The sequence below is a fragment of the Labrus mixtus genome, chromosome 2 (assembly GCF_963584025.1).
Source record: "Labrus mixtus chromosome 2, fLabMix1.1, whole genome shotgun sequence".
Lineage (NCBI taxonomy): Eukaryota > Metazoa > Chordata > Actinopteri > Labriformes > Labridae > Labrus > Labrus mixtus.
In genome coordinates this window covers 24578155-24590618 of record NC_083613.1, presented here as the reverse complement: position 1 = coordinate 24590618, position 12464 = coordinate 24578155, and the positions used below count along the sequence as shown (strand labels likewise).

The 12464-nt window shown below is 42.7% G+C and overlaps 1 protein-coding gene across 1 annotated transcript in view; it reads left to right on the top strand.

The window, feature by feature from the left end:
• The window catches only part of cntln (centlein, centrosomal protein), an 82431-nt gene that overhangs the window by 43672 nt on the left and 26295 nt on the right, over positions 1-12464 (top strand). The window contains exons 15-19 of the mRNA XM_061057989.1: positions 1590-1687; positions 2579-3108; positions 6464-6533; positions 8503-8584; positions 8932-9200. Coding sequence (XP_060913972.1) covers positions 1590-1687; positions 2579-3108; positions 6464-6533; positions 8503-8584; positions 8932-9200 — 1049 coding nt within the window. The remainder of the gene's footprint in view (positions 1-1589; positions 1688-2578; positions 3109-6463; positions 6534-8502; positions 8585-8931; positions 9201-12464) is intronic.

Sequence of the window (12464 nt, the reverse complement as noted above, 5' to 3'; positions counted from 1 at the left end):
TTTTAAGTGTCAGACTAAATTAAGTTATTTAGCAAGACCTTACCTATACCCCTTTGAGTCAATAATGTCACATGTTTAAGACATCTTTTTAAATGATTCTGGCTGCATATGATATGTTAACATCTAGACTCAAACAAACATGTTTAGAGTCTGATAAAAAAAAGAGTCCTTAATACTACTTAGAAGGAGTATGTGATACTAAAAAAAATAGAAGGGGAATGGCTACACAGTTTGCTCCTGGAGAACTTCTGTGACCCGATCAAAGGGATGGAGGGCTAGAGCGCTCACGCCACGATCACACTAACGAAAGGCAGCAGATGAAAGGAACAAGGCCTTTGTGCTGCAGCCCATGAGGAGACGTGGGAGGGACGTTAATATATGCTGCAGTGCCAGGACCTCCTCCAACAGTGGGTGACTAGGGAGCCACCACGTCTTCCTATCAAGGTAGTGCTGAGGTGCCAACTCCCAAGCCACCAGCACTGGAGCCGGTTAATTGTCTCCCAACCTGGTTATGTATCCAGCGAACCCGGCAGCCCTCCTGTCCTATTTGGTGCTCTGTCTGATTGAATGTGACATGCCGGGAAGACAAAAGAGCAGGCTAATTCAAAGTAACAAACTTCCCTGGGCAAAGCCTCAAATGCAAAGCAAGGCAGCAGCAGCTCCTCACAACATAACTCTCTCTCTCTCCTATTACGGCCCCTTTTTTTTTTTTCCAACTAAGTCTCCAAAAGATCAACTGACCTGTAAAGTCAAGGTCCTGAATATTTAATGTTTTTCAGTCTCATTGTAAAAATTATTTTGGTCGTCCTGCCATGAATGTTTAACAGGGGGGAGAGTGAGAGGCAGAAAGTTGTAGATTGTTTTTTGTTGCCCTTTGCCTGTTCTTCAGCAGAGGAGATATTGTAACTTCTGCAGGCTTTTTGCTGTGTGTCAAACAGTGACACTGAGGCTTGTTGGATTGTGTATGCAGACATGAATATGAGGGCATCAAATCCCCAAGCATTTTGACTATGACTGCATGCATTCTGTTGTTATCATAAAGCCTAAATCATATGTTTACCAAGGCCACTATTGAAGTTCTCAGAATAAAGCAGCATGTTAGTCTGTAGAGATTAGATGTCCGTTGGGGAAACACAGTGGACTACAAAGCAGTGCAGCCTGGGGCTGTCTATTCACAAGGGATTTAAGCACTTCTCTTCGTTTGTTTAAGATCCCCAGAGAGAGGTTGCGCATAGCCTGTATCAGCTTGTGCTTTTGAACACTGTTTTCCTATTTCCATGTGGACTACTAAATAAAACACCTTTCTGATAATCGGTTGGAAAAAAGGCTATTTGATGAAAATGTAAGAAACCGGACCTGATTTTTTTTAGCTGTTAAAAAAATTCAAGTCTCTTTGGAAACAGTAGAAGTGATTCTGTGTTATTTTTGGTTTGATTGACAAAAAAAAAAAAGAAACTGGACCTCAAGAAGTAAATTAGACCTTAGTAATGCTAATTGATTTAATGTACCCTCTTCATTATCATTTCATTGATTGCCGCCTGAGTTTGACACATCATGTCACAATAATGAGCTTTGTTCCCTTTTTGCAGAATTGCTTTCCAAAGTGGTGGAGGAGCGCCAGGTCAAAAGCAGCACTCCGAAAAAGCTTTCTGTTTCTTCAGAGCGATTGGAACAGTCATTTAAAAAGGTACAGCACTATGCCATCACTAAGTGTTCTTTGTCACTGCCAATAAAAGAAATCCGACAGAGTCGTATTGGAGCACAATACCTCTCAGAAAATATGAAGAATTATGAAAAAGTGTTCTGAATCTGTGGAGACTTGGTCATGTAGTCATTTCCAAGTTAAGTGTCACTACGTCACAGTTATTCTGCTAGTACACACCAAAAATAGTTACTGTAGCATTGGAGTGTAGAAAAATTAATGTACAAAATGAATCCCGGAAAAGTAGAACATTTAACATTAATGGTATTTTGGAGCTTTTGTTAAGATATATGTTTGTGTGTTTAAAAAACAACAACATTTGCATGTGTTTGTGCTGTCAGAGCAGTGAATCATCAAGAGCGGGGATAGCTGTCTAATTTTGTTTGAAGGGTACCAGGCTTCACCAGCGGGCAGAGTGAGAGCCAAATAAAAGGAAGCGATTGCCTGGAGGCAAGAACCCAGCAGGCATCCACTGTTCTCTTAAACAGTCTCAACCAAAGATCTAAAAAACAGACTAAGTGCTCCTGGTTGCTGCCTAGTTAGGGGTGATCAGGGTAAGAGGGTGCCCGTCAAATGTTCATAGCCCTGCCGGGCTGGTTTGGGTTGGTTTCTGGTTGGCTCAGACATACACAGCATTTACATAGTGACACAAAAACCTTTAAGAAATGTCTAGAGAGGGTTAACGTCTGTTAACACAAACGGGTCAAATTAGGAACTGGAACTCCTCATAGAAATGTTCACACTCCAGAACACACTATAGAACAAAAACAACATGGCATAATGTTACTTTTACTAGCTTTGTTTAAGGAGCATGTTCAAAAGTTAAATAATTATTTTAAGACCGATTCAAATGTGTTGAATCTCTGATTTCTTCAGATTGAACAGCTGGAGCAAAGGATGATGTCTCTGGAGGAAGAAACAGAGAGACTGAGGGAAGAGAAAGAGCAGCTACTTGAGGCTAAGGAAGACTTGGCTCACGACTGCCGCAGACTCAAAGCCTCACTGGACCATGTGCGAACCCAGGAAGCTGTCCGTGAAGAGGCAGCCCAGGCCCAGGCTCTTGCTCAGGGAGAGCGGCATCGCAGCGAGATCACGGCCCTAGAAGCCCGGCTCACTGCCTCTCACAAAGAGGCTACTAAGCTTCATCATCAGTTGCTGAAGCTGAGACAGGAGTTAGGGATCCTCAGAGCAGCCAGGGATTTCTATAGGAACCGTGCAGCAGGACCTACACGGGCAGGTGGGAGCGTCAGCAACATTAGCAACAAGGTCAAATTCAAAACAACAAGACCCAGAGGTCCACTCCAGCAGCGCAGCCACCGTACAGTCAGCCCCAATCAAGCCATCAGACGGCAAGGCCGCAGCCCCAGTCCCACTAAGGACGAGTGGGAGGACATGAGCATCGATAGGTAATGATACACACACACACACACACACACACACACACACACACACACACACACACACACATATGAAGGTTCTAATTCTCACAGCCTCCCACCTCATTATTTCTGTGTAGTTTGAGTTGAGAGAGTGGGCTTTCCAAATCGTGGGGGGCCCCTGCAGCATCGAGGGGACAACGTGCATATGCAAAGCGTAAGCAAATGGGTGATTGAATTTCACCGTCTGTCTCGTTGGTATTCAGGAGCCAAAAGAAGAATGCGAGCAAGAATGATAGAGAGAAGAAGAGAGGAGGGGGAAAGTACTGTCAGATCCTTTGAAATATCCTGGGACGCCTTGCTTGGAGCTTATTGACTGAAATTTGCATGCAAAATTAGCCACCTCTCTGCACAAAGTTGAACGGATGCCAGAAAAGCCCAGGGATAAGGGGGCCGCCGAAGCCTTGATACCTTCCAGTGATGCCATTTTCATGCACTAGTCACGCTACCCTGAAATTGACAGTTTGGCAGTTTGATTTAATTTACTGGTCCTTTGCATATTCACTAACCCCCCCTTGACAGCGCTAAGGATCCCCCTGCAAGTACCAAGCGCCCCTTACCCACCTACCTACTCCACCCGTACACACTCTGCCGTTCAGGCATAGAAGCTAACCCAACCCTGTGAAGAGTCATGTTGTTTATCAAGTGGCCTATCAATTCACAAATGTGTGTGCGTTACTCTTATTTCCTCCAACCACACTGGAACTCCATCACAACACACGAAAAAACACTCATCCTCTCCTCTCCTCTCCTCTCCTCTCCTCTCCTCTCCTCTCCTCTCCTCTCCTCTCCTCTCCTCTCCCTCTCCCTCTCCTCTCCTCTCCTCTCCTCTCCCTCTCCTCTCCCTCTCTTCTCTTCTCCTCTCCCTCTCCTCTCTTCTCATCGCCTTAATTTAGTTGGATAAATTTTGAATGACCCTACTCGGCTCAGTACCAGATGTCTACAAGCTGTTTAACACCCTCTAAATTAAGAACCATCGACAGTAATTATTTCATGTATGTTTTATGCAAAAAGCCACTGAGCCAACATTTATTGAGTGATGGTTGGAATGATTTGATTTCAAACACTCAGAGCTAGTGCTGATATTTATTTCCCTTCACTTTCTCTCCCCGTACGCCCCTCTCTGTCTGCTCAGTCCTACTAACCAGCCATCTCTTCACCGACTAATTCATCAGCCTGTAATCCGCCCCATCTCTATCCACATGAGGCCATTTAACAGGGACTGGGTGCAGCTATGCCCTGCTTTCCTAATGCCTCTCCATGTGGCTAATAAGGAGCAGTCTAATATACCCTTTACCTGAGAGGAGGATCTAAGTGGATTTGTGAAGAAGGGGTCTAAACTGAGATGTTGTCTTATTTAAGCACCTGTCAACTGATTTGTTACTGTAAAGCCTCCTGCGTCTTTTTTCTAGCAGCGGTCTTCTTCAGCGAAATGTTTGGCTGGCGCTTCCAGAAATACAGTATTTCTGCCTAAGGAAGTTTGGCCTAAATAGTGCAAAATAAAGATGTCAGACTTGTTAAGGATACTGACAATTCTTTATTTTTTCCACTTCTTTGTAAGGCTGCCTCTGGCTCCCTCTCTCAAGTTTTGAGCTGCTGCTGGAGGCAGCTGACCACTTTGAGCAGATCAGCAGTTTTGTTGAGGAGCAAGACAGAATAAGAGGAAGACAGCTTGGGTAAAATATCATTCTGAATCTGATCGGCCTATTCTGATAGATGGAAATGCTGAGTGTTTTTATGATTTGTGTGGTACTGTTAATGTAGCTGGCATGGTAAAGTCACTCTTGAACATATTTTTTTGTGTGTGTGGGTGGGAGGTGAGGAAGGGTACATTTGGAGAGAGAATTGGTTATGACATGCAGGTAAGGAGTCACAGGTCGGACCCCGGCGACCCGTGTAGAGTACTATAGCCTGTGTACACAGGGCTAGACCAAACAGCTTGGCCATCAGTTCCACAAAAAAAGATTATGATCTCAATAAGGCTTTCAGCTGATTAAGGAGACATGAAGTATTTTTTATCATTCCTTATTTTTTCCTCTGAAGTCGGTGTATTTTGACTGACAGATACTAAATACATAAATCCTTCATTTTATTGTCTTCAGTTAATCAGATTTCATGATTAGAGGTGGTAAAACAAATCGATTTATTTAAAAATCGAGATTCTTCATTTCTAAGATTTAAAATCGATAATAACTTCCAAAAATCTTTTTTTTGTTTGTTTTTTTTGGCTAATCAGTCACTCCCTACTAGGTGCTAAGGCTAGCTCTTTAACTCAGTAGAATGCCAAATAGAGCAACAAGAAATTCAGCCAGTCTCACAGATGACTGGAGTAGATCCTGAAGTATGTACTGATTCATAAATAGACTTTGAATCCAGAATCGTTTTGAATCGAAAATCGATTCTGTATCGAATCGTGACCCCAAGACTCAAACGTGAGACGCCCAAAGATTCCCAGCCCTAATCATGATGCATCATTATATTATTGTCTTGCTATATATTCAAAATTGCCGAATCCCTGTATCATAAGATGATCAATATCGTGGGACACATATGTCATATTGTATCGTATAGCGAGTCACCCTGCACATCTAGCCACTCTTCACAATTGTACTCTAAAAGTCGGACCTCTTTAGCTATCTCACCAGTATAACGCAGTTAGTTTTTTTTATCTTATTCTTGTAACCCTGGTCTTAGTGGTGGTGATTAGTGATCCTCAGTGAGTCCCTGTGCTCCTGTCCAGACTGGGGTTTAACCCTGACTAGCCCCCAGCCCTGTCATGTTCCAGTTAGATCCTTTCTCTTTGGTCTTTACCTCTGCTGCATCTCTCACAGGCCCCACCTTAATAAACCCGCCAGCGTAAATGTCACTGGCTTCCACCTTCACGTCAAAGGTCACTGTCAATAAACCTGTGTGTGTGTGAGCGTGTGTGAGCATGTGTGTTTGTGTGTGTCCCAGGAAGCCCTTACCGTGTGTCCATCAGATGCAACTTTGCTTGGATCCGCTCAGCCGTGCCTCTCACACACGTCTGTCACACAGAGGGCTAATGAAGGCCACAGCTGCTCTCATACATGTTGATGCATTCACCATCAGCAACAGACACTGCAGCTTTTCACTTAATTTATACCCACATTTACACTTCCTGCTCAGAAATTGGATGGGACATTGATTTTCCGTTGGAAGCGGGGGTGTAGTGAAATGCACATGTTTTTTCTTGATGTCAACTAAATCAACCATAAAAGGTAAATTGGATTTTTGTCCAACAGTGCTGATTCTTTCAGAACCAGGGTGTCTGATTCATCTAACCACTTCCTCCTTTTCTCTGCAGTGACAGCGGTGACGAGTACTCTGACAGTCTGAACAGTGAGCCCTCACACTCCAAACACTCCATGAGAAAGGTTAGTATCCTCTCATCCTTTAATCATTTCTGGTTTAAGAATGTTTAAACTTCAAGTCTGATGTAATTATGGGGTAGTAGTCTTTATTTGCAGACTACTTCCTCAAGGTAACATTTTCAGTAAATTAATCAGAATAGTCTGCTTGTGAAAATGCTGTTTGAATTCAACCCTGCTTTTATTTTGAAATACAGTAAGGACATTGTGGTAGATCAAAGGTTACGGCATTAACTTAACCACGGAAAAGGGAACTTGTTACGGATCGAAATTAAATAATAAAATAAAAACAGCTAAAAGGAACGGTAAAAGAGTGATATGTTTGAAGTCAGGTGGATATTACTTTTGACTCGTCAACTGAGATGTCTAGGAGTGTTTTAAAAGTCCTCTCTCCAGTGGGTAGGCAGACAATAAACTTTCAGCACATTTTAATGAACAATTAAAAGTCTTATCAGCCAAAAAAAGGTCAATCTTCATCTTTTATATAAAGAATTGTCTATTGGGGAAACATTTTAAAAGGGTAAGTCATTTCACTCAGTTTGGCTGTTGTTTAATACTAAGCTTAAGTTCTTGCTATTTTTGCTTTATTTATTTTGTTAACTGTTTTGCACCAAAACACCAAGTCATATTCCTTGTACAGTATGTGAAAATGTACTTGGCAATAAATTAAAATTCTGATGTAACACAGAATTGGGTTTAAATTTCCCTGGTTTCAATTCAAACTACACTTTCATAATGTGGTACAATGTCCTTAATGTCTACAGATATATTGGTCCATAATGATTGTTAGATTTGTAGATAAGGAACTGGGGACTGCAGTGTCTACAGTATGATGCAGACTGTTTAAAATCAATCAATTCAATTCCATTTGACTTTTTAAACCTCTGCATTTTTAAAGTAGTCTTGTTTGAGTCACTGTGAACTGTCCCCTTTTTTAACATAAAGGTTGAAAGAATAAAGAATCAAACTTCTACATTGCTTGGATTTCACATAGGTCTAAAAAGAAATGTGTCAAAATATGTTGACTAACAACTGTTCTTGTAACTATTTTTGCATGATTTGGAACATGCCATAAAATACATCTTAAAACTGGTTCTTGGTATCAAAAACTTTCCCATGTGTGCTTGTCGGTGCCTTTTCTTCTCCCTCCTCTCTCCACACCATGAAATCAATAGGCCTGGACCTCTGCTCTTGTCCACATCAAACCACTTCACAGCAGGACATGGCAGCCAAACCCCAGAGAGATATGTCCGTCAAAAAGAGAGATGAGGAGAAGTACAGGGGGACCTTTAAAGATATTCTGTCTTCCTCTCTTCCCCTCTCTCGTTTTTTAAGAAGGTGGAGAGGAAGAGAGGCTTGTTGTTGTACATGTAGCCAGGGAGCTGTCAGGACCCATACTCTCAGATCCCTTTTTGTTTCCCCGCTCCAGATCCGCTAAATGTGCCCATCAGCTCCTCCCGGGCTCATCGCCATGACAGCCCTGGCCCCTCACGATGTGCTTTGTCACGAACCAAAGGGTTCATCTCCCCTCTCCTCCCTGCAAGACACAGTGTGATCAAACCTGGCACTGATCAAATCCTACCTGACCCCATATACAAAGGAAACAGGCAGAGAAGAAGGAGGGATGGGGGGCTTCTTTGATGTCGCTACAAACGAGGGCGCAGTTGGGAGCTGTCACACACACACGCACATTTATGAGTGCAAATGACTGTACACACATGTCATACTGTAGGAGTGAATCAAGGCATTTGCAAGCATATGTCAGAATTAATATCCATGCCGAGAGGTGTTCGGGTAGAAGTCGGATGAACACGCTCAGGTGAATTATTAAAGCGCACAGTGATTTGTCTTGTCAGGTTAAACTGAGTAAACCCTGTGATCATGGTGTCATTATGAGCTGTGCAACATGTCAACCGCTTGTGTTACATTTAACAGCTGCTTTTCATCTCTGTCTCCAAATTGTCCTTTCTTTCAGTCCTACAGGTGTTCACTGATGTCAAACACAGACGCACCAGCAGCGGGATCTTACAGGAAACAAACCGATGTTCTGGCTCAAGGTATCACACTCTTACACCCATGCAGAACTACAAAAATTTAATCAAATATTACTTTCGGCTGCAATAACATTCAATGTATGAACATACTGTGAATCAGATACAAGTTTATAAGAAGTTAACAAGCTTCCGTCTTGTTTGTTTGTTTCAGAACTTGCCACTCCTGAATCGGTTATAAATGGAAAATGTTAATAATTCAAGTTGTTAAATATATCACAGTTTTCACTCGAGCATACACACAGGCACTTTCACATACACCTGTTAACTCCCAGCAGTATAGCTTCTAAACAGGGGATTTGTTCTGTGCACTTGTCAACTCTGAGGTGCCTGTGTGTACTTCCTCCTGTTAGACGATGAACAGCATGAGCCCTGGGACCGAGGGACGGGAGGAGAGAAGATGAGGTGGAGGAGGAAGAGGATGCTAATGAAGACCCAGCGCTGCTCCTCCTCTTTTCTGCAGCAGCGTATAGAGTCCCTGCAGCGTCACATTGACATACTGCGAAGTGCCAGGAAGGATGCTGTGCTTTCAGCCAGAGAGCTGCGAATTGCCAACGAGAAGATCATGGTGCAGCACAACTCCCTCACGGAGAAACTGTGCAGCAGCAAGCAGCTCACACAGGTAACTTTGGGGGAAAAAACAAGGGAGATGAGTAAAAGAAAGGAAAGTAAGTTGTGAATGTTTTTTGCTCTCTTTGTCTTTCTTTTTGTGTTTCTTTTTTTATTTTCTGGGGGGGTGAGAGTGCAGCAGAGGCAGGTCCTTTGCCCTTATCATGTTTAATAAGTGTGGCTGACAGGCCTGTGGAGGTCAGCATCACAAAGAAGAGGAGAGGTGCACACCCTCTCCTTTTCTCTCTGACTCTGCTGTTGTCTCGTCCAACTGAATGTTTCAACAAGCAAGTTCTCCCCAACAATCTGTGTCACTATCAGTTTTTCCAAATATGTGCATGTATGTGCACAGACACACGCAAGCTGACTGTGACTGCCACACACTCATTTAGTAATTTAGTACCTGCCTGCAGGTAGGAGACTCTTACACTTGGTATAGACTATAAATAAAACACCTAGCCCTTAAGACCTAGCCCTTAGCACTTTTGCCCTTAACAGTGTCTTTCCTGTCAGAGCCTCCTTGTGCACGTCAACATACATAGACTAACCAAAGAATCTCACGGGCAGGAAATCTTTGGGTGACTTTAGACACAGTTGCAGTCAGTGAGGACCCAGCTGAACGCCTGATTAGTTAACATGGGTTTGTACTTTGTAGAACAGTACAGATAGAGTATGTTGGCTCTGTGCACACGTGTCTGAATACAGCCCTTTTCTTGTTGCCACTAAGGAAGTGGCCCTTGTGCTCCGACCCAGGCAGCTGATTGCTGAGGCCCAACGAGACCTTAGACTTAGACACAGCAGTAAAGGCACTGGTGTGCTCTCACACACATACACACATAGTGGACAGGGGGGGAATTGTTGTCTTCCTATTTGTTTCCTCTCTCCTCCTGCAGTATTAATGCCACTCCACCAGAGAAAGTTGAAGCCGGCTGACTGGCCAGAGCCAGGTCTTGTTGCCCTCTCTGCAAAGGGCAAAAGGTGATGGACTTTGGGCTTGTTCCAGCTAGTCCTGGCCAACTCTCCAACTAAAACTCTCGGCTGGTAATTGGCTTAGGACAGCCTCCACAGGGGCCATCATGTGAGAAGTAGCATGGCAGTTTTACAGAGACTTGTTTGTGTTGCTGTGTCTCTGGATCCCTTGCACACTCTGTCCTTCCCTTGTTGCCTCCTTCCAAACCTCATTCCAACAAAAAATTACAACTTCCTTATTCTTTACTTTTAAGTTGCTTTTTGTCTGAGTATTCTTTTTTATCAGTAGCTAATTAAAAATATTTCAGAACTTACATCTTATCTGATACTTACAGTTTGCCAGCACAAGGAGAACCCATGTTCAACAGTACAGTGACACTTTTGATCACACAGTCCCCATGGATATTTTATAAAAACAGGCAGGAACACTAGCTCTTAGGTTTAGATTTCCCTTAGCCTGCCAAAAGTGTACGAATATATTTATCTCCAAAGGGAATTTGTATTTATTACAACTAAGGTTTTGTATTTTGACAATCTGCGGTATTGCGATATTTTAAATGACTACCATTGTAAACATGTGTAGTTTGGCAAATAATATAATATGGAACCAGATAATAATAGAGTTTAGTCAGATCAGCTTTAGACCACTTTTCAGCCAGGTTTAACCCAAAGTGAGTATGCCCACAATGTAAATTCTGATCCCTTGTATGGAAATCATTCCTAGATCAAAATGTTATCATTGCTGATGAAAATAATGGCATCAGGCAGAAAAAGAAGACTCAAGTTGTAATGCAAGGCGAGTTTATTTACAGAGCACATTTCAGAAACACAGCGATTCAACATGCATTACACAAGACATTAAAAGCACCATGACCAAGTACAAGAAACACGGTATAAGAGGGCATGTAATACACCAGAATTATCCTTTAAGGTGACATAAGAAGCTTAAAAAACTCAGGTGACAGGTGAAATATACTTTCCTAATTCTACCGAATGTAGCTCTTGCAGAAATGTTCTTGTCAGGGGTATGAGCCAAATACAGGATCATACGTTGCTGAGATTATCTCCCTCACTCAGTCATTACCTCCCCGTTTACATCACTTTGTGGTTTACTGTGACATCGCCTCCTGAGTTTACTGAGCTTATCTCTTTTAATGTGCAGTGTCCTACCCTCCTTACACATGCAAAGAGTCAGGATTATCACAGAATTAGGGCTACAGCAGACATCGCTGAATGAACTGAAGGAGCTCCAGACATTATTTAAATTTGATAAAATTACTTGCATAGAATAAAAATTGGCTTTTATTTCCCTGGGTCGATTTATGATGTCACATGCACATTTATTTTTGCATGTGTGCCTGTGTATCTGCATGCATTCATATGTGATGAAAGTCATGTGGCTAATTCTGCAGCCTCAGATTCCATATTTATCCTGCTAATGATTGGGTATCACTTGGAACAGCATCAGTGAGAATACAGAGAGTGAGGTGTCCTGTCTTACAGCCTAATGGACCACCGGTACATCAGTCCATGTCAGTGTCATTTCTCACCAGGGCTGAAAATGGCCTGTGAAATCAAAGCCTGTCTTACAGGAAGTGTCATCAATGCCACTCTTAATTCGTGCAGCACTGCCACTACAGCCATAGCCCCATTTTTCATTCCCCACTCCTCTCTCTCTCTCTCTCTCTCTCTCTCTCTCTCTCTCTTCTCTTTTTCCCGACGTCTCTGGGGAAATGGCATGCACGCCTTCAACAGAGCAGAGGAAACCTAAAACAAGAGGGATTCTATTAAAAGGTGTCAGCCAGCAACCAGATATCAATAACCTCCATGTATGCAGAGCAGAGAGCAAACCCCTGGGAATCTGCGGTTTCACTGTGTGTGTATGTATGTGTGTGTGTGTGTGTGTGTGTGTGTGTGTGTGTGTGTGTGTGTGTGTGTGTGTGTGTGTGTCTCTGTGTGTGTTCCAGCATTTACCCCATGTGTGCAGCATACATCCTTATGTTTCACATCTCCTATGTGAGCCATTAAGCATGTTTCAAATGATATCAGATCAGCTAATTGTGGCAGAATTGAACAAAACATACAGAGACGTGTTTCAGCGACATATTTTCTTAATAATCCATCAAAGAGCTTTTTGAGGTGTATCACCCACATGTTTTAAAGTGTTCACCTCACACGCTTGTGCTTAGAATCATTAATAAACTGTACATTGTACATTATAAGCTAGTTCTATTATTGTTCATCACGGTGAACTCAACCACTCACCAAATGCTCAACTCCCTGTGTCCCACAGTGCTCTCTGTTTCTG